The 25,020-nt window shown below is 37.7% G+C and overlaps 1 protein-coding gene across 1 annotated transcript in view; it reads right to left on the bottom strand.

Moving 5' to 3' along the window:
- Nucleotides 1-785: 785 nt before the first annotated feature.
- COG3 (component of oligomeric golgi complex 3) overlaps nucleotides 786-25,020 on the bottom strand; it is a 33,068-nt gene continuing 8,833 nt past the window's right edge. Inside the window, exons 5-23 of the mRNA XM_030468347.1 lie at nucleotides 24,787-24,861; nucleotides 24,575-24,667; nucleotides 24,147-24,272; nucleotides 22,362-22,442; nucleotides 22,117-22,160; nucleotides 21,785-21,911; nucleotides 21,188-21,279; nucleotides 18,791-18,930; nucleotides 17,336-17,496; nucleotides 15,793-15,898; nucleotides 13,761-13,885; nucleotides 11,890-11,979; nucleotides 10,015-10,135; nucleotides 7,946-8,034; nucleotides 7,713-7,847; nucleotides 6,634-6,709; nucleotides 4,885-5,012; nucleotides 4,143-4,241; nucleotides 786-2,921 (exon numbers count right to left, since the gene is read on the bottom strand). Coding sequence (XP_030324207.1) covers nucleotides 2,892-2,921; nucleotides 4,143-4,241; nucleotides 4,885-5,012; nucleotides 6,634-6,709; nucleotides 7,713-7,847; nucleotides 7,946-8,034; nucleotides 10,015-10,135; nucleotides 11,890-11,979; nucleotides 13,761-13,885; nucleotides 15,793-15,898; nucleotides 17,336-17,496; nucleotides 18,791-18,930; nucleotides 21,188-21,279; nucleotides 21,785-21,911; nucleotides 22,117-22,160; nucleotides 22,362-22,442; nucleotides 24,147-24,272; nucleotides 24,575-24,667; nucleotides 24,787-24,861 — 1,938 coding nt within the window. The 3' untranslated portion in view covers nucleotides 786-2,891. The remainder of the gene's footprint in view (nucleotides 2,922-4,142; nucleotides 4,242-4,884; nucleotides 5,013-6,633; nucleotides 6,710-7,712; nucleotides 7,848-7,945; nucleotides 8,035-10,014; nucleotides 10,136-11,889; nucleotides 11,980-13,760; nucleotides 13,886-15,792; nucleotides 15,899-17,335; nucleotides 17,497-18,790; nucleotides 18,931-21,187; nucleotides 21,280-21,784; nucleotides 21,912-22,116; nucleotides 22,161-22,361; nucleotides 22,443-24,146; nucleotides 24,273-24,574; nucleotides 24,668-24,786; nucleotides 24,862-25,020) is intronic.

Raw genomic sequence — 25,020 nt, 5'->3', positions numbered from 1 at the left:
TTCACACCAATGATCTGATTTGATCAGTAGTGTTGGTTTTGTTTCAGTGTTCAATGAGGATAAAAATCTGTGAGGGCAGGAGAAAGCACCATTCACAGACACAAGGCTGGAGCTCCCTGCAGCCAGCACATGAACTGCCTCAGCAGCAGAGGCTTTTTCCCTTCTTCCTACCCACAGCAGAGTTTGAGGAAGGGACTATTGCTTTTGCTTGGAAAACATTTGGCACAGCATAAACTATGCAGGCATCACTTATACAACAAGAAGAGTAAATGCCTGGCCAGCTGCTTCAGCATTCACTTAATTTAGGAGATACAATCAGAAGGACCAAAACTCTTGAAGAGACTCCAAGCACCTATGACCACACCTCAGCAATTGTTGTCCCATAATGGTCAGATCAAAGCAGAAATGCAGAAGAAAGGAATGTTTTCCTTAGATTAGCTCACTCCAATGACACTGTCCGAGCCACAGGGTGAAGGGAAGCTTCATGCTGACATGACAGGGGACAAACCACAAGCCACTGGATGATGTGTTTCTAGAACACCAAGGGTGAGAAGAACAGTGTGTGGAATAAGCAGCATGCTAGGTGAGTCTGTAACCATGCAACAAGAACAGCTTTCAAATACAACACTTCTTGTGCTTTCTACCACCAACCTACAGGTCTTCTCAGAAAAAGCCAACTAGTTAAACTATGGTCTTGTTTTACACTTGTTGTTTCTTCTTCCTAACAGAATCGCCAACAAAGAGACCATTTAGTGACACGAGATCATTTGTCAGTAAAGAAAATACAAATTTACTTTTATTATAACCATAAAGAGGCATTACTTTAACAATTAGCTGTACATTCAGCACTCAGGTATACATCTGTGCCAAATAAAGTCAGTTCTCTTACTGCTAAAAAAGAACACTTTCTCTCAGTGATGCACTGCCTGTGCTTACAAGATGTTTATTGTCTCTGTACTACAGTTACCTTGACAAACAAGCCTCAGGATACAGAATAAAGCTTTACTCTTGGACCAAAATAGGAGGCAACATTTTTATTTAAAAAAATTAAAAACAGCAAGTTTCTAGTCAGATAATATAAAGCATCTTAAATTAATCTTTTGAAAGTATTTACACTATTTGTAAACGTAAATATCTGAAACTGTACATGTTTAAACAAATGTTCGTTTAGCAAACAGGCTGTATAAACTGATTGCTCTTTTAATCTTTCCACCAGCTGTCCCAGAGCTGTCTGTGTACTCTAAGAGAGAAAAAGATCCCAAGCACAGGAGTGACTATTGCAACTGTTTACCCTTCACATCTTCTCTGTACAATGTTTGTATTAAGTCAGTAATTACTCTGTACAGCGACCGTGCAGTCCTTCTGTAAAACTTTATAAAAAAACAAATATACATATATTACAATGCACCAGACATTATCTTACAGCCTGCATTTCTATATCAGTAAAAACAAAGGGCAAGTTTTCTTCCTTGTTAGGTCCTTTAGTTCATTTTTAAGGAGTCATGTAAGGTCCTAGGAGTACCATTTATGTACCTCAGCACCACTGTTGCAACACTTCTTGTGGTAGCTTTACATCCTACCCTCTTATTCTCCAGCCACGTGATTTGTAACAGGAAAATTAAATCAAAACACCACTGATGTGCATGGAAGTATCTACATCTACTACAAAACAGGTTTTATAAGTAAGTTAAAAATCTGCCATGTAAGTCACCACCTTTTTCTATGCACTGAGACACCCTACAGCTGCTTGTAGTGTTTCACTGGAGTACTGGCTGAGTGTTTAGCATACAGTTTTTCAAAATAATGACCAATTAATGTAGACTGAACAGCATGCACTGATTACCAGTTACCAAGTACTTACCCCTCTTTACTATGCTGATTTGACAGGTTTGCACATTCCATTTCTGGCATCCCTACACACCCTGATTAGCACTTACTCCAGCACAGAAATGCTGTACAAGTCCCAGTCCCTAATTTAAACAATGCAACACCACCGTTTGATCTTGGGTAAGGCAAAAAAAACCCCAGAACAGTAACCTAACACTAAGTACCTGAGAATCTCAATGCTAAGCTTTGCTGTAAAGCATCTGAAAATATGCAGTTCCCTCAGAAACAAGAGAAATTATATTGCACAGCTTTCCATTGCAAATCCCAAGGAACTGAGATTCTTTACATGGAGGAAGGTTGAGAGTGTGAAACTTCAGGTTTAGACCTCACAGCTCCCAGCCACAACAGTGTAAGAAAACCAGCACATCCAGTGTTTCAAGAAATGCTTCGCATGTGGGGAAAAAAAGCTCTCCCATCTAAATCTCTGAATTATGTTCATGCATGTGGTGGATTACCAGGATTTTCAGGTGAGTTAAAGGAAAATTGGAGCATGCCTGCTTAAATCAAATTGGGATACCAATGTGCTTATCTTGCAAATATCTATTACCACTCCCATTTGATTCCCTGTGCTTCATTACCAGCATGTCTTTCAAAGTGTGGTTTTCACTGCAAACATCAGCTTACTAAAGGAAAGCAAGAAAGGAAGAAAGGTTTTTACATTAAAAAAACCCCAGGATTTCAACTTTGAAAACATCTGGATAAGACAGTAACTGAGCTTCCGTAAGAGTGATCCAACAAAGGGGTTTTGTTTCATTTTCTTACCCCTTCTCAAGCCAATGAACAGGAAGACCTTTAACAAATCAGTAAAGCTGAGGGGTTTGCTGTTGGCTGGATTTTTGTTGTGTTGTTTTTTTTTCCCCTAAGAGGGTTCAGCAGCCTCGATAGCTTTGATGCAGAGTGGACTGCACAGTGGGATCCTTCCTTTACTTCAAGCAAATGTCTTCACATTCCCTTCACTGCCTGGCAAGCAGCTGAAGCTTATTTCAAGCAGCATCACTGTTGGGCTACTTGGACATAGATAAAAGTAAGTTCACCTGAAAGATGAAAGGAAAGCCTACATTAGAGCAGCAAAGTTTCAGAGCTGGTGTCTTCTATTTTACCTTTAAACACAATTCCTAGGAAGCACATGGAGAGACTTAGATCAATCAGAAGACAGCTACAAAACAACTGGGCAAAAGTCCCAGGCCAATGCCTGCTCATAAGCCTTTTAAAATGTGACTGTTGACCATGATAGCAAATTATTTCAGCAGTCACAATCTGCTGTGTCAAAGTTTCTATGATGACATCATGAGCTGTCAAGGAATTTAAAAAAAAAAAACAAAACAAAAAACAAAACAATCTCCATCTTAGATAACTGAAGCACGTTTGAGATCCTTGACAATATTTATTTGCCACAGATTACAATGTGGTTACCCACAGATTTCAGTGTAGAAGTGATCCTAAGTATTAACAGATAAACAGTTGGGGGAAGCCACCTCCTCTAAGGTAGCCCCACCACTTTTCAGAGCATGACTCTCACTCTGTGCTCCAGGTTAGCAGTTGACATCCCTGTGGCCACATACACTGCACACAATGTCCTCTAATGAGTAAATTAGTTCATCTGTCTAAATATTGGCATCCTGGGATAATAATGATTCTATTCACATTCCCTGGACCACTAAGGTCAAAGTGAGATTTTTTAAAAAACCTACTTGTTTTCTGTCAGAGCATACTAATACAGAGAATTCTTAAGCCAAGTAATTTCTGAGACTAAAGACCTTCTCATGAAGGGTTACATTTCCATGAACATCTGCACATTTCCCCAATGCAATTTACTTCAAATGAGCCCCCAAAATTCTCTCTCATGCTTCTTAAAGGTAAAAGTTGTTGCTTGTTTTACTCGTTAAAAGTAAGACTGCTTTCACATGCAGAGGCTTTTTAAGGTGTATTCACCAGCTTTGATATCTTTCTGGAAAGATAATGCCCAGAAATGGCAAGACTCTGCCACAATGTTGTAGAATTCAAACCCCAGCAACATCCATCACCATCTTCTACTGGACATTCATTAAAAACCCAAATAAAGACCCCCTTTTAGCTGAGTGCCTAGAGTTCAGATGAAATCCCAAGTTTAACCATCCACAACTACAAGGGATAATAAATAAATAAATAAATAAGGATTCAGAGTTCTGAAAATACTAAAAATGAAAAATTGATGTTTTTTAAAAAGCCAGACACATCAAAGACCAACTGATCAAACTAGCAGCCTCAATATATACCTGTTCCATTGAAGGACAAGCTATGATCTGGAGATCTTCATTACTAAATTCTTCCTTTAAGAAAGCATGGAGTTTCTGGAACATTTGCTGAATATTATTCTTTTAAAGGAAAAAAAGAAAAAGCTCAATATTAAAAAACAAACCACACATCTCAAACATGAACCAGAATAAGCACAACGTACTGGGAATAGCTACTGAACTGACCACAAAGGGAGAAGCCCTCAAGCTTTACAAGCTTTTCTTTTAAAACAAGCCCCAAAACAGCCACAAGGAACCCATGCTGGCTGACAGAAAAAGTTTAGCTAAGATGTGCTAAGCTGAAACACTGAGTCCTACAGACTTAACCCAGAGGCTTAAAACTCAAGCTTGTTTCTTTTAGGTGAGTTTACAGTGGGTCTCCCACTGGATCCGTCTCATCCTTTCTGCTGCCACTATTTCTGTCCATGCATAACTGACCAGGTTATACTTTGGCTGGGACAGAGTTAATTTTCTTTATAATAACTCATATGGTGCCAGCTGGAAGCAGTTGTTTCCCTGTAATGCCTGTCTGTTCTGTAAGCTGACTACAGTGGAGAGGAGGACAGCTTGAATTCATACATTTATACAGATGTACTATGGATATAACAACACACACACGAATATAGAAGGTAAAGAATCCCACAAAATATTTTTTAAATCTTTAACTACATGAATGCCCAGCATCCCCAGGAGAACATGCTGAAGTACATCAAGCAATACTCACCCTAACTGGCTTAAACAAAATTAATTCTGTATCTTTGTTGGACAGGTATAATGACATGCTTCGTAAGGTTGATGGTAGCTTTGTTTTTATGGTCTTGTAAGTGGAAGAGATCAGATCATTGATCTTTGCTGAAAATAAAAGAAAAGATGCTTAACAGGCTACAAGGGCATCCTGCTAGTTGAAATCTGCACTCCAGAACACCACTTACTGGGGCTGATCATAACCACAGGGCTGAGTGGAAGGGAAACAGGGGGTGATTTGGCTGTGCAGCATCAACTCATCATACAACTGCAACACATCAGACAAGGCTTTTCTTTTGGAACCTACACAAGACATCAGCCCCTCTATCTAACCCAACCCAACCCATTGGTGCAAGCTACCACTTCCCTCCTGAGGTTCCTGAAGTCACAGTCTTCCAACAGCAAAGTTCTACATACAACTCCCCTGTAAAACTTGCCTGGAAAAGAAATTGCTGGGGAATAAATAGTGTTAGCAAAGAGAACCACGTATCCCAAACTCTCCCTAGTGACCACAGGCCACGTCTGTAAGACCAAAGGCTGTACAGCCATCTGGATTTTGAATCAACCAGCCAGGAATCCTGTCTCAGAAAAGACCTTCTTTCTTTATGGCTAGATATCTTAATGGTTTTACAAGATCTTTGCTTAAAGGACAGAGGAAAAATTCATTCATAGCTTTAAATTACAGGAGTTAAAATATTATGTTACTTTTTTTCCCCATTTTCTACCATATCTGCATTTTCTACCTACTCCTGCTTTGCCAACAAGAAACAGCAGAAGTTCTGCTTACATCTGCCTCTACACACATAATTATCTCCAAACAAACATTAAAAATACACCTGAAGAAGCAGCAGATTTTAACTAGAGCTCAAGCTAGCACTTAAGAGTCTATAACCCACGAAGCAGCACTGAATTATGAATTAATATTACTGGTTTTGTTTTTTAAAAACATGAAGGTTCCAATGTATAAAGTGGAATAATCTGATTTCAGGTCCAACTTTGTAATGTGAAAAGCAAAGCAACTCAGGGACATCTAAACTACTCCAAGTGTTCCTACGAAGCATTCGCATTTAAATTTTTAAGAGAAGGGAAACAAAACTGGATTCTGGTTTTGCATGGTAACAGCAAAACTGAAAATGAACCAAATGTACAGACAAGAAAAGCTTCAATGTAGATTAATTTTTTTCCTAGAAAAGCAAAAGCTTTATCTTGATGTAATCAAGTAATTCCTTAAGCACATTCCACATGCAGTTGCAGAAATGATGTTTTCATTCAAGAACAGGCACAGCTTGAGAAATACTCAACTCATTCATCTACTGCACAAATTAAATGCATATTCTGAAGTTTGTCAGGGTTTGACTTAGATGTATCCTAAGACACTTAAACTAGCAAACAGGTAAAAACAGAAGTCAGGCTTCTGAAGAACAAGGTAGACAGTTCTTAGGTATTTAGAATTTTTCCTAATCAATCACAGTCTCACAGTCCAAATAAATCTGACCAGTTTTTCTGATTGCTATGCTTTAAAAGTCAGGCACAAGAGACAAACGACATTCTGAAATACTGGAGCCCCATACAATGCAGCTTTTATTGCTCTACTAAAAATGGTGATTGGAGAGAGCCTTTTTCTCCATTAGATGAGAAGTTTTCAGAAGTCTCAAAGTAGTAAATGATAGTGGCTTTATTGGCCTACAAGCATCTCTGAGGTAACGTGAACATAAAACAAAGTAAATACCTGGTTGTGCCCAAGGTTGCTGTGAGAGGCTGTATTTGGGACCTCCTTGAGTGGCCATTGTTTTTAAAGCAGCCACCTAAAACAAATACAATCACCAAATTGATGTTTCCTTCAGTTGAATTCACAACAAAGTGACCAAGTAGCAATTGCACAAGTCTTGTAGATGCTGAAGTCTACAGAACCTCCCCCTCCTCCCTCTCCTTTATGCACTGATTTAATGATCCACAGGGGAAGCAGCGTGACAGAAATGCAATTCAAAACTACAATCATCATCACTTCTGGGAAGGCAAATTCAAAATGGGATTACAGTTACAAAGATGTCCAGGCATCGAAGGATACGAAGAAACCTCAAAAGAGATTTATACTTAAGCAGGTTAGTTCAGCTCCCCAGATTCCCAGTGAATCACTAGCATCATGTAGACAATCTATCAATCTCACTGGTTACCCATCTATATTTTGGGCACGCTACTGGCCCCACACCCCAGCATGACAAGCATGACAAACTTAATACTGTAATCTGTTAAATTCTCAAAAAAACCCCACAGCTGGGATATTTGTGATGTCCATGCAATGCTGTAGCCCCAATTACTGATATGTTATGCTGTAAAACCACTTATCCTCAGTACACAAGGATCTACATCACACTTCTTATTTTCCAGAAGTAACATATCCTGATGCATGGTTTTCTCAAGATGCCCAGAAATCCTGAGCTCTAGAGCAGGTTCTAAGAAGAACTGTACTTACCAAGGCTGTTTAGGTTTTTTTTCTTGTCCCCTAGGATGCCTGATCTTTTCTGACCAACTTTTATCAGGCATTTCTGTCACAAACAGAACTTGGGAAGAAAGTACTGCTCAGCCAGCAGCAACAGAAACTTTCAATGCACTTCACAGACAAATTTTAAGACCTCTCTTGAGAACACACATGACCCAAGATTGGTTTTAAAAGGCTTTGTAGTGGAAATGCCATCATCTTCTGCTATTGAGAAAGAAGGAGCAGCTTCTTTTATACCCAACATAAATACCATTTCCCTTGTCTTACCAGTATCTCAGCTAGGTCAATGAACATACAACATGTTTTACCTTTGCCATGAACTCCTCCAGCTGTTCTATGAACTGTTTGGTTTGCTGCTGAATAAACTGCTCACAGGCTGATTTCAGGTGACGATCTACATCCTTCTTAGAGTCAATATAATGTTCTCTGATTTCTGGAGTACCCTTGAAGAGAACACAGTAATTCTCTCCTTTTTATTTGACAGAGATCACCACCCGCTTAAATAACCCCATTTTCTTAATGCAATAGGACTCAGTATTACCTCCAGTAGGAACTGTATCAAGGCGTTGTTGCTGTTCAGTCTAAAAAATCTTGAAACTGTCTTAGGGTTCAGGATTTTAAATGCTGCATCTGTGAACCAGAAAGTCACTCAGGCTGTAAGTCAATGGGATTCAGCTCCAGTGATTAAAAACTTTAATCACTCATTTACATGTAAGAAATGACCTTGTGTGATTAGGACCGTAACATTCATGAGCTCTTTTCCTTTTGTAACTACCCCTACAAGTGAAAGACTTTTACATAAGTTATGGAGTAGAGCAGTTGAAAAAAATATACAGAATTTGGCTCGTGTTGTTTGGGAAAGCCAAATACAGTTCCATGAAATAACTGTATTTTCCTCTGCTTAATTATTTTTGTTAGAATTAAACAACAAAACATCAAGGTTGATATGTTTATGGTCTCTCTTATGGTTGATATGTTTATTGTCATGTTTATGGTCTCTACAGAAGTCCCAAGAGGGATAATGTCTGTAAGTAACTCAAGATACTGAAATAAGCCCTACAGTGTTAAGAGGAAGTTGTCAAACTAAAATCAATCTTAAGAAAAAAGAACATTATCAATACAGCTATCAGTATGTCTTATTGCCTTAACATCATTTTAAAGAGATGTCAAAGGCACTAAACAAAGAGGGAATACCAGATATATTGACATGTAGGTTTTGCACTGAACTAAGAGTCTGCACTCCTACATAGTTAAAGGAAACCTCAGAGAAAGAGGAACTTTGTTCTCTGAGTTATTTCCCAGAAACTTAAATTCAAAGAGTTCATGATTAGAATCCTATGAGACAGTCAGGGTGAAAGTCACTTCTCCCCACTGTATACTTCAGTTATGTACACCTTATGATATTGCTTCAAAAAAGAACTTAAAGGAATCCTTACTTCTACATTTAACAGTGACCCATTGTCTATAAACCCCACATTAGATCTTAAACCTTTGCACAGAAAGCTTGACTAGAACACAGTAAAACTCCTATTAGCTGTGTTATTTTTCTTCTACAGTTCATCCCAAATAAAAAAGCCCTACTGGACTATAAGACGTTTTATTAAGAATAATGTACAGCTTTTCAACACTGCACAATATAAATAAAAGGTTTTCCATTACTTACCACTATCAACTGCGAAGTACTGGCTGGCACAAGAATTTATTCAATTAAATTAAAAGATGAAGAACAAACTCATGTGTCAGCCAGGACAAGACACCAAAAGGATGTATTTACCCTTTAACCTCCAGTCAACTAGAAACTACTCAACAGGTAGGAGGTTTCATTAATGTTCAAATGCAAGAGGTGAAATAGTTAGTGTAAGAATTGCTTGGTTGAAACAGCAGTGTATTAAAGAGCAGGAAAGAAAAGTTATTTCCTCAGCTTTTTCTTCAGGAATGGAAGAGGCAAAATTTGAGATGCTTCCTATTATTTTTCCTATTATCTTTATAAGCTTGGCAAGTGCATGAGAGCTCGCTCTTTTATTGAGAGGGGGTTTATGCATTTTACAAAGAATTGCAGTACAATTTTAAAAATCATAACCATGGCCACTACTGTCCATTTTCCCTTCCTAGAACAGACACACTACATAAAACTATCCAACAATACTACTTATTGAACTTCACTGTAAGAAACCCTTTCCAAAACAACATATCACAGAAAGGTCTATGAAATCTTAATTTAGTCCTAGGCAAGTCAACTATGTATTGTTAAATTCACCTGCTAAACAGCAGTAAATATAGGTATTCCTTTAAAGGGTCAGAAAAGGGGAAAGACATCTCTGCAATACAAATGTAGAATACTTAGCTCTTCTTAAAAAGGATCGCATAAATAAGTTAGGTAAGCAGCCAAAAGCATTTCATACATAAATAAGAACCTGTTAGGTACATCCTGGATTGTCCTGAATAAGAGAATGCTTTTTTTTTTTTAACCAGAGAAGATAAGAACAAAGCAAGAGATTAGAACAAGCATATAGGTCATTGCAAGTGAACATAAAATAAACCCAGAACTTTTGCTGGCATGTTAAGGGAGGACAAGCCCATCCCATTCTATAGCCAGCAACTGTTCAGTACCTCTAGTTTTCTTAAGGTCCAGGGAAATTTCCTTAATGGTGAAATCAGTGTGGAAAGGAGCAATTTGTTCACGAAGAATCAAAAGGTGTTTTATTAAGAAAAGCTGTCCATCAACCTGGGTCTACAGCACAAGAGAAAGAACATACATTACATTAAAAAAAAAAAAACACCAAACCAAACAATTAAATGAAGACCAAAGTTTCAACACCTCCACATTTATTAGTTACTAATACTAAGAATACTCCTAACTAAGAATATTCCTAACAAGCTTTTTCCATTAGTATGTGGTGCCATTTAGAACACTCTGTGATCAACAAATCCCAATTTTGCTCTGTTCCTAACATACTGCTCTACAGAAGCAGACTTTATTCACATTTCTTAGAAGAATTAATTACAGAGCCATACTATTAAATGCCTATGTTAAGTACAGGTATCCACTATTTGAAAGATAAATACTCTCCAGTAGAGCCAGGAATTACTGCATGTAATTTATATAATTTACAGTTGAAAAACATGAGTTTCTAAATTTTTTTTCACCTTTAACCATGATTTAAAAAAAGCCAAACAGTTTATGTTTCTGTAATAACCTTGATTAACTGTGCTATTGTGCAAAGGTCTAACAAGGCATTTTTCTCATGTCATTAAACACAAAGCTTGGGTAATTTCTAAACAGTTCAGCAAAGACACAAGGAATAAAAGAAGGCCAAGTTCACAACACCGAGATGATCAGTTTTGCACTGCTTGTTATTTTATCTATGCATTTCATACTGTATGCTGCTTTAATCTTTGTAGTTCATGGATCACTGAGGTAAATGGAGGAGGACTTAAGAATTCAAACTTGCTTTGGCAAGCTGGAAGAGAACTTTCCTTGATAAAACCTTAAATAGAATGGTAAAGAAGAAATTAGATTTGAATCTGCAGTTTTAACAAACAGAAATGTTTACTAAAAATAAATGATGGAAGGGTTTCTTTTTTTTTCTTTTTTTTAATTACAGTTCCATGCACTGTTTCACTAGATAATATTAAGTTTACATGCATCAAGAAAAATGGTACAGATCCTAGTCCTGGGCCAACCTGTCTAGGCTTCCCTGCAGGATGAGCTCTGTTCTCTGCAATAGTTAAGGTCAGTGCTCATCCAATATACAGTGCTGGAATGGATAACTAATCATAGCACTCTGAATCAATTACATATTTATTTCTCAAGATCAGAGGAAACAGGGTTTGAACTTCCTTTTAAAGACATTACATTAACAGGTATTTTTCTGGACTCTCAAAAGAAAGACTTCAAGACAGATCTTCACTTCTAATAGCAACTAAAACTTTTTCATTACTGAATGGTTACTCCTTATACAAATCCAACCATTTTAGCCTACAAAGACTTTCCTTTTTTAATTTTGTTTTTTGCTTGTTTGTGTTGGTTTTTTTGTTGTTGGTGGTGATTTAAATTGACTTCCTGGCTGTTGGGAATTAGAAAATCACTACAGCACTTGTACTCCCAGTTAATTTAATCCTTACAGTGATTTTTCAAAATTCAAACAATGGAGAGAAAGAGTAACAGGCAGTGAAAACAAATATAGGGAGTAGAGGCTTCAGGAAGAAATTTTTTCTTTAGGTATCACTTGATTGAATTCACATAAGTTAGAGCAGCCTGTAAACACAATTGCTACAATTTGAATTCCACCTTTTCAGACAGGCTCGTATGTGAATCATTACCTTTGCTTTACAATACATTAAGTATAACTACAAGCTAGCAAATCCAGCAGGACTCTGGAGGCAGAGCAACATGCTTTCACTGTGATTTCAGTAGCCCCTTCACTGCTTTAGATATACACGTGGGAGAAAAAAAGAAATCATACCCAAAGCAGATATTCTGACCTTATTTTTGCTGATGGAATCAGCAGCTCCCAGGAGCGAGTGGATGCAGGCAGATAAGGCCTCTTGCGATAATCCCTGAAACACTGCCCTCTGCAGGGGTGAGAAATCAGACCAAAACAAAACCAAAACCAGGTGTTGGCAAAGCTTAAGCAGAACTTTTGAAAGCTTTGCAGCTTGTGAAGGATGTGCTTGCCAGCATATAGAACTCTATTTAGCTACCAAAACACCATCTCAATGCCATCAGACAGGATGGAGCTTCATATATAAAAGCAAGCGGTATGGTATGAACATAATATTAATTTTACATGCACCAAGAAAAATGGTACAGATCCTACTCCTGGGCCAACCTATCTAGGCTTCCCTGCAGGATGAGCTCTATTCTCTGCAATACTTTAGGTCAGTGCTCATCCAATATACATGCTGTGAATGCACAAGGTGTCACTGACCATGTCACCACCTGGGTGCAAATTCAGAGCCTGGGGGTGAACAGGGTACACCTGCATCCAGCCTCAGGCTCTGAATTTGCACACAGGTGGTGACATGGTCAGTGACACCTCGTGCATTCACAGCTGATGGCATGAACAAGGCTTACTGGGAACTTGCCAGGACACTCCATGTCTCAGGGTTACAACCTGTGTGAGCGACTGACACGCGAGACTGGTTGAGCTCAACCTCAAGCAAACCCCAATCACCTCAGGTGAGTGAAACCCCAGGTTAGTGAACAAACATGACAGCTGCCATGGCTTGGGTGACATGGAATAGCTTGTTAGGCTGCCAACAACTAGACCACAAGGCTGATCTGGCTGTAGGAACACAGCTTGCCTACACCTGCACTCCAACGCAGTACATGGCAGCCCTGACTACCCCAAGACTTGCTGGTGCCACTCCAGTCATGTCTTCTCTTATTTACAGGGTGCAGACAAAGCAAACCAGTTCTGCTAGAAAATTCAGTGAAAAGATAAGTACATCACTGTGTAGATAACACTAGAAATGAGCCTTGCAAACAACACAAAAATTACGTTTTCTCCAAAGGTCTAGCTGGAAACAAGGGCAAACACTCATTTATCTTTATGAGACTGATATACTAAGCAATAAAGTATTAATATTTTCCAGCTTCCTTTTAAGCAAACAGCATCTTGCTAGCAGTTTCACCTAACAGCTATCAAAGATACTTTGAAATGCATTAAATGCATGTAATAAAGACATAATATATACAGAGAAGCAAAACAACTGGCACCATTTCTCAGAGACATATCAGTTTTTAACGTTGTTAGGTGACAGAATTGTGACTCTGAAGGACAAGTCTCAAAGTACTTGTGAAGTAAATGCCTCTTTTGTTTCTGTCAGACATGAAGATTCCTACTGTCTTAACTTTGGAAATGTTTCCTATATTTAAGAAGCTGAAATGATGTGACACCAAAAACTTCTGAGAACATCTTCAAAATGAAGTAGCAGAGTCACCATTTCTAACACCAGAAGCAACACCTTGTCTGATGTCCTGCAAAGCACATTCACCCAGGAATTTCAGCACTAAGAACATTCCCTCTACCCAACCCAAAATGTTCTATTTTTTCTTGTCCTATTAGCTCAACTATACTGTGGTAAGTATCTTGAACATCAGATACTGAAGTTTTTCTCTAATAGAAAAAGCAAGAGATTCACAAAGCACTGGCTTTTTTCTAATTCTGCACACACAAAAATGTCTTGGAAATGATGGCCTACATTTGTCAGTTCAATTGTTTCATGTAAAGGTAGCAGCAAAAAGACTTCCAGATAACAGAGACCAGTAATTGTCCATCCCCAGTTTCAATGACAGTATGTATAAATGGTGCAACATGTTTAAGTCCACTTAAAAAAAAAAATTTGCTTACATCTATACATCTGTACAGCTTGGAGAGACAAACTAGAGTCCTTCTGACAGTGGGATACCACATTCCATGCAGATCTGCTGGTGAAATCATGGTCTGGTGCCTGGGATTAAGGGATTCTGCTGAACCTGTTTAAAAGCAAAATATACCCATGAAAACCTTGCCCATTTGTCCTTTCAGATGAAAAAGACTACAATATTGACTGCCCTTATTACTGTGGGTCAGTATAAAGATCTATGTTATTTACACACAAAAAAATTAGCTCTTTTTTTTTCCTGAGCAGGTCACTACTGGATTTCTGATGTGTATGTAGCACACGGCTGTGAAAGAGATGAACTGGCTTTGAGGAATAGCCCAGCTCAACCTTTTTTAATGAGTTATTTTTATGGGCATGTCTCCAGTGACCCTTGCCCTATTTAGCTCAGTGGCTGAAATAGCCAAACAATTACTGAAAAAAACAAGCACAGGGGAAAAATGAAAAAGAAAATAAAGTGATCACAGAACTACATGAGATGCTCAGAAAAAAAAAGAAAAAAAAATACTTATTCCATCAATTTTACTTCTTCATGCTTTTCTTTCTGCTGGGAATAATCCTACATGGATTATATAGTTGCATAAAGCACAGGGTTTGAACATCATGGTAATAACAGCAAAAATAATGGCAAAATCAATTTTGTCATGAGGAGGTTGTAAATATTAAGCAGTTCCCCTCTTGGGTAACCTTTACAATAATTTTGTATGCTCAAAATGGATTTTCACAACACCTGACAGACATCAGTCTTGTAATTATTTTCATTTTGTTCTTAAATCCTGGGAAACAGCTGAGTCAATAACATCAGAACTCTGATTCCAATTAGCAACCATTCAAAAAAGTTTTACCTAATGATGGAACAGGCACTTGTGAAGTGTTTGTGTGCAGGAATTGTCTAAAATAATTCAGCAATATCTTTCTACCTTTTGCAACAACAAATTTACTGTCACAGTAATTAGGAGGCTTGGAAGACCTTAGTTGTCAGCTTGAGGTTCCTATGCTATTTATTAGTCACTTCAGATACTCCTGTGGGATCTGAACTGGGAAAGAGGCACCTTTGAAGGTAAATAATCCCAATTATCTCAGACATTTATCATCAAATTACACCATATATGTTGCTTCTGTCTCCTAAATGCAGGTGGGATTTCTAGGACTTATGAATGCCACACACCTATTTTGAAGCAGAATGAACTCCACTCAACAGAATTTGTAAAGCCCAGTTAGAAAGAGCCAGAAAGACCTTTGGAGGTCTTGCAAACCAAATGCAAAAAACAACCAGGTAATCAAAGGAATATGAGAAACAATGGACAAAGAGCAGTGGGAGGTGGTGCTGGCAAAAATAACTGTGCCAGTCTGCACGATGATAAAATAAAGAGAGAAATTCTTCACAGATCTTAAGACAAAAATTTAATGGGTTGTAACAGTCAAATCACTGACATCAAGAGTCACATTTCATGGAATTTGCTTCCAGTTCACTGTAATTTACAGGCACGTGGGTCAGGTAATTGAATAGTCAGGGACCATACTGTGAATTACTATAAACGGCTGAAATCACTAACTCATTTTGCTAAGTGGGACACATTTTAAGGAAGAAGTCACCCTCCCAGGTAAAAGCACGTGCAAAGCTGCTCCCAGATGCTCAAAGCATTAATTTAAGAGACGTGCCTGACACACCAAAACATCATTCTAATCTTAGCACAGCTAACAAACAGAAGCATCTGTAAGTAGATGTCTCAGAAGCTCAGTTTTGTAGAAAGTAGAGATTGCACTACAAGCATAAAGAAACACCACAAAAAAACAAGATTAAGCAGTTTTTCATTAAAAAAAAAAATCCAAGTGATTAAGAACCCTGAGACAAAGTTCACCTCTCAATATACCTTAGAAATTTCTCTAGGACAGAAACCCTCTTAAGATACATACAAGTTTCTAACTGATGGTTTAAGCTAATGTTCACTCTCAGTGAACTTTATGTATTAATAACATAAAATGGAATATATTTCATACCAGATTTAACCAAGCTGCTGGACTCGGGATCTTCTAGCCGGACATCTGAAAATGAAGCTTCAGATGGCACCTTCTTCTTTTCCTCTTTTAAACTCTGTGCAATTTGCTGCAAAGGAAGATATACCACAAAATGTTAGTATTTTTTTTTCGTCCTTAATTTAAGCAGCATTACAACCAACAGCACATTAAATTGCAAAAGGTATCAGCTCCAATCAGCTCCTCAGTGTTTCAAAGAAATTTACATGGAAAGAAATAAAGACAGATGTTTACAAAAAGAGTAGCAGAAACATGTCAACAACAACTTAAGATTCACAAGGACTGCAGATGACTCTTCTTTCCACTTTGCCTGTTTGTATTGATCTCTAAATACCCATCAGTAAAACCACTGAGAAAGAGAAGTTAAAAAATAGGGGAACTCAATTCAACATTCCCTTGCATTTCATACATATAATTTCTCTGATGGTTTTATTTCAATAAATAATTTGTGCAGATGACCCCAAAGTACTCTCTAGTTTATTCCCTACAGAAGTTTAACAAACAGTTTTCCCCTAACATTACTCAACACTTCCACACTTCAACCTTTTTCACTACTTGGTCTACTTCAAAGAAAGGAGGCAGCAAGAATGAGCAAAGAACTACATTAATATTTGAGCAGAACAGCACCAGAAATATTTCTGCTCTGTGCTTTTAATATTTTAATAATTCATTTACTCAGAAAGTCTCTCTAAATAGTAAGGTTTTGAGGTTTAAAAGCAATCAAGTAGCAAAATTAATATCAAACCAGGCAAAAACTGGAGTCTTGTGAGGACATATGAAGAGCTGCATAATTTCTTGATTTAGAATGAACCATAAAACTCACTTTCTTCTGCCTAACTGAATGACCATAGGACTAATTAGAAAATAAGGCCGTGTGTACATTAAGAATCTGCACTGCTTGCCCACAGAAGTTACAGTTAATATTCAGAAGTTCTCCAGTTATACTGAGGAAACTTCTGATAAGTAGCTGTTCTGAATGGAGTGATCCCATTTAGCTACATTGTGTGTGGTTGGCTTCCCAATTACAATTTTTTGCTTTTTCTTCTTCAAAAGCCTTACAGTCCTTAAACTTTCAGTATAAAGGGCAAGTATTTTACAAACTCACTGGCTTCAAGATTTGTAAATGCTTTCCTCAAAACCTAAAAATACCCTTTAGAATGATCAAAGCATGACCTCTAATGTAATAAAAGCTTCAGACACATATAAAGACAAGATTATAGCAACATGAGTTGAGGTCTCGGAACTATATCACAGTGATTGTCTGTTCACAGGTAAGAATTGAACACAGTAAGGTATAATTAGATCTGAATTTTTTCTATCCCATATATATATATACATATGCATATGCATATACATATACATAGCTTCAACATTTGCCAAAGTTGATAGTGCAAATAATACAAATACACCTAATAACTGGAAAACGCCATCTGCAGAGCACAGTGTTGCACAATTATACACACTGCATATAAAAAAAAACCCACAAATCAAAAAGCTGATGCTATACCTCCATCATTTCCAACTTGTCAGGATATGCAAGATCACCTGGAGCAGGCTTATAGCCTGTGATATCAGTCTGAATGTAAATGTGTGTCCTATAGACAAGACGCTCTTGTACATCTTCTAACATCTGTTTGACACCAGCTGCAAAGGCACCCAGTTGTTCAGCTGATAAAGAAGAAAAGATATAAATTTTTTTTATTTCATTACAAAACAAGCTTATAGACTCAAAAGTTTGAAGTATCATACATAGAACCACCACAAAACTTGCTTGCTGTAGATAGAGTCAGACTATTTTTGGAACAGTGGCATGCAGACAAATTTGTGACAGAAAAGGAAATCCTGAACTTCATACTGCAGGCACTTCAGCTCCCCAGATTTTAACTGGACTGTGAAAATAAAATCTCACACTGATACCATCAAACACCATGTTATAATTAAGCATTCTAAGCATTTAAGACTTGGCTATGTGGAGTGGCATTTCTGCTAGGATACCAAACCAACATGCTTTGGTTCTCTCATAGAGAGAGATCCCTGCAGAGAGAGATCCCAATCCCTGCAGTAGAACTGTCAGAAGCTGAAAAGCAACTCATCTACCTACCTACCAGAACAGAAGAACCAAAGCTGCTCACATCCAACTTAAGAACTATAGGATCTGTCTGAGTTTAAGTAGTAGAAAGTCACATAAGACCAGCTAAGAGATTATATCACCATTTTTGTTCCTCATTCTAAACAGTGTTACAATTCTACTTCCAGGAAAACGAGTAATTCCTTACAATACTGACTGGCACAGAGAAAAAGATGTGTTGTTATAAACATCTTATGTATGTTATATACATATGCTGTGTTATATATATGCTGAATAATGATTCCATTAAGCATTAGTTCTACTAAGAAAAGGAGATACCAGTTGGTTTTTTTCTGATTGGCTCCCTTCTATGAGACTACGACCTCTGAACACTTCCAAAACTCAAAAATTTCTACCAGCTATCTCTGCTGAAGTTACTAGAATTTCTAGTCTGGGAACAGACTATCACTACATGTCAAAAAGAATGAAAAAATGTGGTTTGCTTTGCTTTATCATCATGTGTGCAGAGATCTACAGGGATGATGCATTAGCAGGGGCAAGGGAAGCAATTCGTTCATTTGAAAAGTACATTTCAGTCACTCCTGGTGTACTTCCATACACTGGTTGAATACTTGCATTTCTACAATCTAGAGACAAGAGAAGTCTGTAACATCAATCTAAATGAAAATACACACACACACCCATAAATACAGACCTATATATTATAAACAAAAACCCATAATTTATTTAAAGTGAATTTAACTCATCTTTGATGTGTCTAAGAGCCATTAGAAAGAAAAAATAAAAGCCCACAAGGTTTGGTTTTAGCCTATGCAACCTAATAATTTTTCCAGTTAATAAGACAACTAAAACTAATTTCCATCTCTCAGTTACCATTGTTCTGCACATGATCTTCAAGCATCTCATTTTTGAGAATCCCACAGAGTTCAGAAAGTGTTTCTAAGTGAATAACATGGATGATCATTGGCCTTAGGACATCATACAATGAAAGACACAACTTCTCCAAGAGTTCACTACAAAGAAAAAGAACAAAACAAAGCAAAACACTTTCAGGATCCCACAATACCAAAATAATATTTTATCACAAACACAGATAATTTTACAGCAAAGATTTTAAAAAGGAGGCTGAGAAAACAATGCAACATGGTATCATAGAAGACATGAAAAGACTGCTTAAAACATCAACTGCTGATTTCCTATAAAGTCTCCTGAGAGATAAATAATACTGACTGCTTAAAATGGTGGTACAGTCTTGAAATCATTTTAAAATAATGAAAAAACAGCAACCAACAACTCAAACTGTCACAAAGGGAAGATCCTGCAAACTGGTTTACCCTTTACAACTTCTGAGTAAAGAAATGCTCCTGCTGTGCTCAGAATCATATCCCCAGTTTCCCCTAGAGAAAAGGTTGATTCCAAGTACTCAACTTGGAGCATCTGAGTTGGGAACACAAGAGGGACACTTGAGGAGAAGCTTGGTAATCTTCTCTGTAACAACTTCTACCATTGCAGGGCACACTCTCCAATCTAACTGAAGCTGCAGTATCAATGCAATATGAAATACCAGAAACCCCACTTTGATTTATTTTTCTTTCCTGTTTAAAGTGATGAATATCTTGGTTCAGACACCAGTAGCATTCATTCTAGATATTTTGCCATTCTCAAGGCTCCCTTCACTAAATCACAGATTAGCTAATAATTCAAGTAATTCCCCACTTAGACTTGGAAACATAAACACTAAGAATATTTAAATATTTACACTGTGGTACAGTTGTTGAGTTTATTACACTACCATTTATTTTTTTTCCAATTCACAAAGAACATCTGACAATAGGATAAGGACACTTCCTTCCTGGTCATGGACAAAAACAGTCAAAAAGGAAACATTTTGAATGTCTCTCTACTGTTGCCACTTGATAAAATAGTAACTCTCCCTGTTAAAAACAAAGTTTGAACAGCTTTGTTATTAAATACAACACTCAACCTCAGATCTCCACACTCAGCTAGATTTTTGGTAAATTGCTATCTGTACATAGACCCAGCTATTCTACCTTAAGAGCACCTCAGCACTTCAGAATAAAAAACATAATAAATTTGTTGCTATTTGTTCTGAAAGGGTGCAACTACTTTCCATCAAGACTCAAAACCAATCAAAGCCTATTCTCATTCTCAGTGCAAAGAGCAGCAGTGATGAAATTCCTTCCTGAACAACATTTTACACTGATTTCAGTTTGGGATGTTTGCTTCAGGATTTGGAGTGAGCTGGCTGAATTGGTTCTTAAGTCAGTTTAGTAAGGTTACCTCACATCCTGAGAATATCCCACACAAGACCTCAATTTCTCAGAAAAGAGAAAGACTGCTACTACTCTGGCACTTTTGCTTATAGTGAGGCTTTAAGCACTTATGGTCTTTCTTTAGTTTTAGAGAAGAGGTAGGGCAATGGGCAGTATTTTCTCCAGTATTTCACCTCAAGCTGCTCTTAAGAGAACACAATACTCATAACCAGTGTCTTGGTTGTATCAATAGGAATATACTCTATTTATGAACTTCATAGCAAAGGAACATGACCCACCCAAATTTCAAAATTATGAAATCAACAGTCATTAATACATACCAGAAAACTGGAGAAAATCGGGAACAATCTACTCAATTGTTCTATTGTTATAGGTCTTTTCTAAAAAACTGACAATACTTTTAAAATGCAATTACTATGTAAAGAAAACAAGCTGTCACTCTGCTAGATCTAGGCCAAGCAGATACACAGTGTCCTGTCACCTGTCCATTACCTTGCCTTCCATTCAGGCCACATACAGGTACCCACAAATATTCTGTGGCAGGAAGGGAAACTCCCTAACTAAATCCTTGGTGAAAAATGGCTGGAATACCTCAGCTTAATTTTAAACTCAAGTTTAAAAGCACTTCTGCAGCTGACTGTGTAAACCACTGGCATAGAGGCAGTACAAGAACAGCTTAGAGCTGTAGCAATGTAACCTCTGCAGTTATTTCCAAAGCAAATGCACATCTCTTATCTCTTTTAGACAATCTATAGGGCATTTACATTACTCAGATTATTTATGGAGAATGTAAACCATCAGCTTTGCTTGAAGGAAAAAGAAAACAAAAGAACATCAAAAGTGACAGGGTTTTTTTTTTACTGGTTCTTACCAAGCCACTTCATGACAACCTTGCTGTTTGCCTTACAACTTTCTGCTATACCACAGCACAGTAAATACAACATGTAGTAAAACAAAACCAGCATGTACAACCTACTCCAGTTTTGGTGTTGGCTTTGTGAAGAACTCATTGTAAAGCTGGTGTTCATCCTGGCATACATGGACCATAAAGGCACAGCCACTTCGCACCTATATTCAGAGAAAAAAAATACTTGATTATTAAATTATTTCCTTTCATCAGTACCACAGGAAGCATTACAGCTCTAATTATTATATACTACTCCAGTATATTGAACACTGTAATATTATTATTACAGCTATGATTATATTGAAGCTTTGTGAAATTAAAAATTGAGATCAACTATAAAACCAAGGACTGAGAGGATGTTACAAGCCAAATACAAGTTCGTTAAGAAACATTTGCCCCTTTATATTTCTGATTAAACTTAAGTAACCACATTTTCTGCTTTTGCAAATACCCCTTTGTGAGGTTTGTAGTTGAGTTTTTACAGAGTAATCTTCCAGAAAACATGTATTAATTGAAAATACTAGTCAAATTTTAATCATTCAAAGCCACAAGCAAAAGAGGCAATTCTGTATGTGAATGACTGAATTAAGTAAGTACAGTTTACTTGGTGGTGGGTGGAAATTAAAGCATAACAAAATCCCACAACATCCCAACTCCATTACCTACCAGAGCACAATGATCTTTGTTGTTCTGATTGGTTAATTCTGTAACAGTGCTAGCAATACTTGGACCAAGCAAAAGCTCCCTCTGGTCGAGGTAACACTGATGGATTTCATTGAGAACTTGCTGATACCTAGACAAGAAATTTAAACAGTAATGCATCCTTGAAGGCTCTTTTCTGGAAAACAAAATTCATTCCAATACCACCTTTTAGGTCTACCTAATTACTATTTTTCAAACTTTTCTTTTAAACTGATGATGAAACAAAATGATTGAAACAAAAGTAAAGATTTTCAAAACATGAAATTGCAGAAAATAAGTTATGTAGACATACTCACTCTGGCATCTTTTCAGTTCTTTGCTCTACTTGTTCAATAAGAGTCTACACAATAAAAAGAAAAAATATTATCAGCAAATGATTTTTTATAATAACTGGAAGAGTTTGCAGTATTTTTCCATGGACACTATGCAGTCTTTGGAAATTCACACTTGTACAATACACAGTCTCTGCATCCACATTACTAATAAATTCAAACCCCATTTTTACAGCTTCCTTTTAGCAATTAGTTACCAGTCTACTTACTCTGACTTTGGGAGCAGCTGCTCTGAATTTTACATAAAACAGCGTGAAGGCATTGTCAGAATTTGGCACAGATGAAGGATCCTGCAAGAAGAGATGAGTAATTGATTAAAAGGAAAATACTACATTTGGCTTCTTGTATTAAATGGCTGAGATAATTAGGCTCTAAAACACAAAATTGGTTCTTTAAGTTTATCCTGCCAGTGGAACAGTTTGTTGCCACTTTCTTTCCAGAGAGGGACACTTGTTTCAGAACTCAGATAAAGCCAGAGGGAAGAACAAAACCCATAATAAAAGTTTCAACCAACAGTCTCTGCAGCAAAAGTAATATTTTCAGTAATTATGGCATTTTCCACTAGAGACAACAGTCCTATCTGGATCTGCCACAGTCGTATGGATTGTATGGATTGCTACTCCTTAATCTGTAGTACTAAAATGGAACAAAATGTCCCTTTTACCTGCCAATCCCAGGGTGGAAAAGCTACGTTTCAGCTCCCAGTCACGCTTCAACTGGAATGTCAAGTTTGGAGGCAGGTCCCCTGCAGCTCCCCAGATTAACTGGACAGACAGCTTGAACTCAGACAAATTCTATCACTACCAAAGCAGAGTGAAGACCCACACAATTCAGCCAACAGGCTTTCTTCTTATTATCCCTACTGATGACATAGAGGGAAGCAGATGGCCTTTCCCCTGACACATGCTGGGGACTTCCACCTTACAGAGAATCCACTACTTCCCTGGGCAGCCCATTCCAATGCCTCATCACCCTCTCTGTAAAGAAATTCTTTCTAATATCCAACCTAAACCTCCCTTGCTCCTTGAGGGCACAACTTGGGACCGTGCCCTCTTGTCTTGCTGAGAGTTGCCTGGGAGAAGAGACCAACCCCCACTTGGCTACCCCCTCCTTTCAGGGAGTTGTAGAGAGTGATGAGGTCTCCCCTGAGCCTCCTCTTCTCCAGGCTGAACAGCCCCAGCTCCCTCAGCCTCTCCTCATAGGGTCTGTGCTCGAGTCCCTTCACCAGCCTAGTTGCCCTCCTTTGGACCTGCTCCAGGACCTCGATATCCTTCCTGAACTGAGGGGCCCAGAACTGGACACAGTACTCCAGGTGTGGCCTCACCAGAGCTGAGTACAGGGGCAGAATCACTTCCTTGGACCTGCTGGCCACACTGTTCCTGATACAGGCCAGGATGAGTCATCAGCTAGTCAAGTCATCAGCTCAGAGTTTTTGTCCTTTAACAGTTCTGATCATATGACATCCAGCTCCTGTATTCCTTCTTCAATTATTTCCTGCAGCCTCTCCCTCTGTCTCTCATGATCCATCTCCAAAACAGACCCCACAGTATCCATACTTCTCGTGTGCACCCTCCCCCATTTGGCAACACACAGACAGCAGTGTGTGCTGTGCCCAGTCCAGAGTTACAGTGTGCAAACTGATTCAGGAGAGCCTGCTGTCTGGCCAGAAGTTAGCGGCTTCTCTTAACTCAGCTGTTTACCCATCCCTGGCCTCCACTGAGGTTACAGCTCATCTACTTCCATTCAGTTATTTTATCATCTTCAATTTCCAGGATTTTTTGATATTATGATTATTTTTCAACCTTTGTGATCTCCAGGACTCTATCACTTGACAAACATTTCAGTTAGGACTGACCTATTTTCACACCAAAATGCTGACACCTCCTACACTCAAAAAAACCCCAAACCAAACCAACCAACCAAAAACACCTGCCCAGTGTTAGAACAGACATTCCAACACATCTCAAGTTACACCATTGACTAAGTCACCTTACCCTTTTCATTAACTGGCTTGTGAGGTTCTGTAGGGTATTCACAGTGTACGTCTTGATAAGGTGCATAGCTTTAGAAAGGCATTGTTTAAACTTTACCAAATATACAGGGTAGTCTTTAAAATTTGGCTGAAAAAAAAAAAAGAATCCATTTTAATATGTACCATAAAAGACTCAAATATTTAGCAAAACTTAAAATACTGTTTTACTAGCTAGAAATGCTAGTCTGTACAAACAGCTGTATTTTATAAAAATTAAGCAGGATAATAAAGTATGTTGAGTAAAAACTTCTTAAGTTTATAAACCATCTCCTTTGCTTTCTTAGTGCATTTGGCAGAGTGTTTTATAGGGATAAATCCCACAAAAATAACATGAATCCATAATTTTGAAACTATTAAGATTTAACTAAAAAGAGATACAGAATTACTTACATGTGATGAAATGTATGCAATACAATCATCAAGCTTAGCCAGCATGGGAATGAATCCTTCACTGTTCACAGAGAGTGTAGGGGAATTCAGTTTCTTTGGAAATCAAAACAAAGCATCATTGTAAGGAACCTGACTAACTTAGTGTTGGCAACAAAGTTCAAAATATCAATATACTTTAATTTTCTAACAATATACAGCAAAATAATACTTACTGTGTTGATGGTTTCCAGCTCATTAAAATAGGAAAGCTTCTGTTGGATGTTTTCAGCCAGGTCAACTAGTTCTGACTATTAAAAAAACAATAAAGAAAAGAAAATCAGCAACCTAGCAAGCAGTAGTAAATATATATATATATATATATATATAAAATTATTCTGTGTGCCTTTTCAGCTTATAGATAACTTGCAACCAAGTACAACAAAATATGCAGAGCACAGCAGTGCTCT

Source organism: Calypte anna, chromosome 1, assembly GCF_003957555.1.
Source record: "Calypte anna isolate BGI_N300 chromosome 1, bCalAnn1_v1.p, whole genome shotgun sequence".
NCBI lineage: Eukaryota > Metazoa > Chordata > Aves > Apodiformes > Trochilidae > Calypte > Calypte anna.
This window is presented reverse-complemented; position numbering and strand designations above follow the sequence as displayed.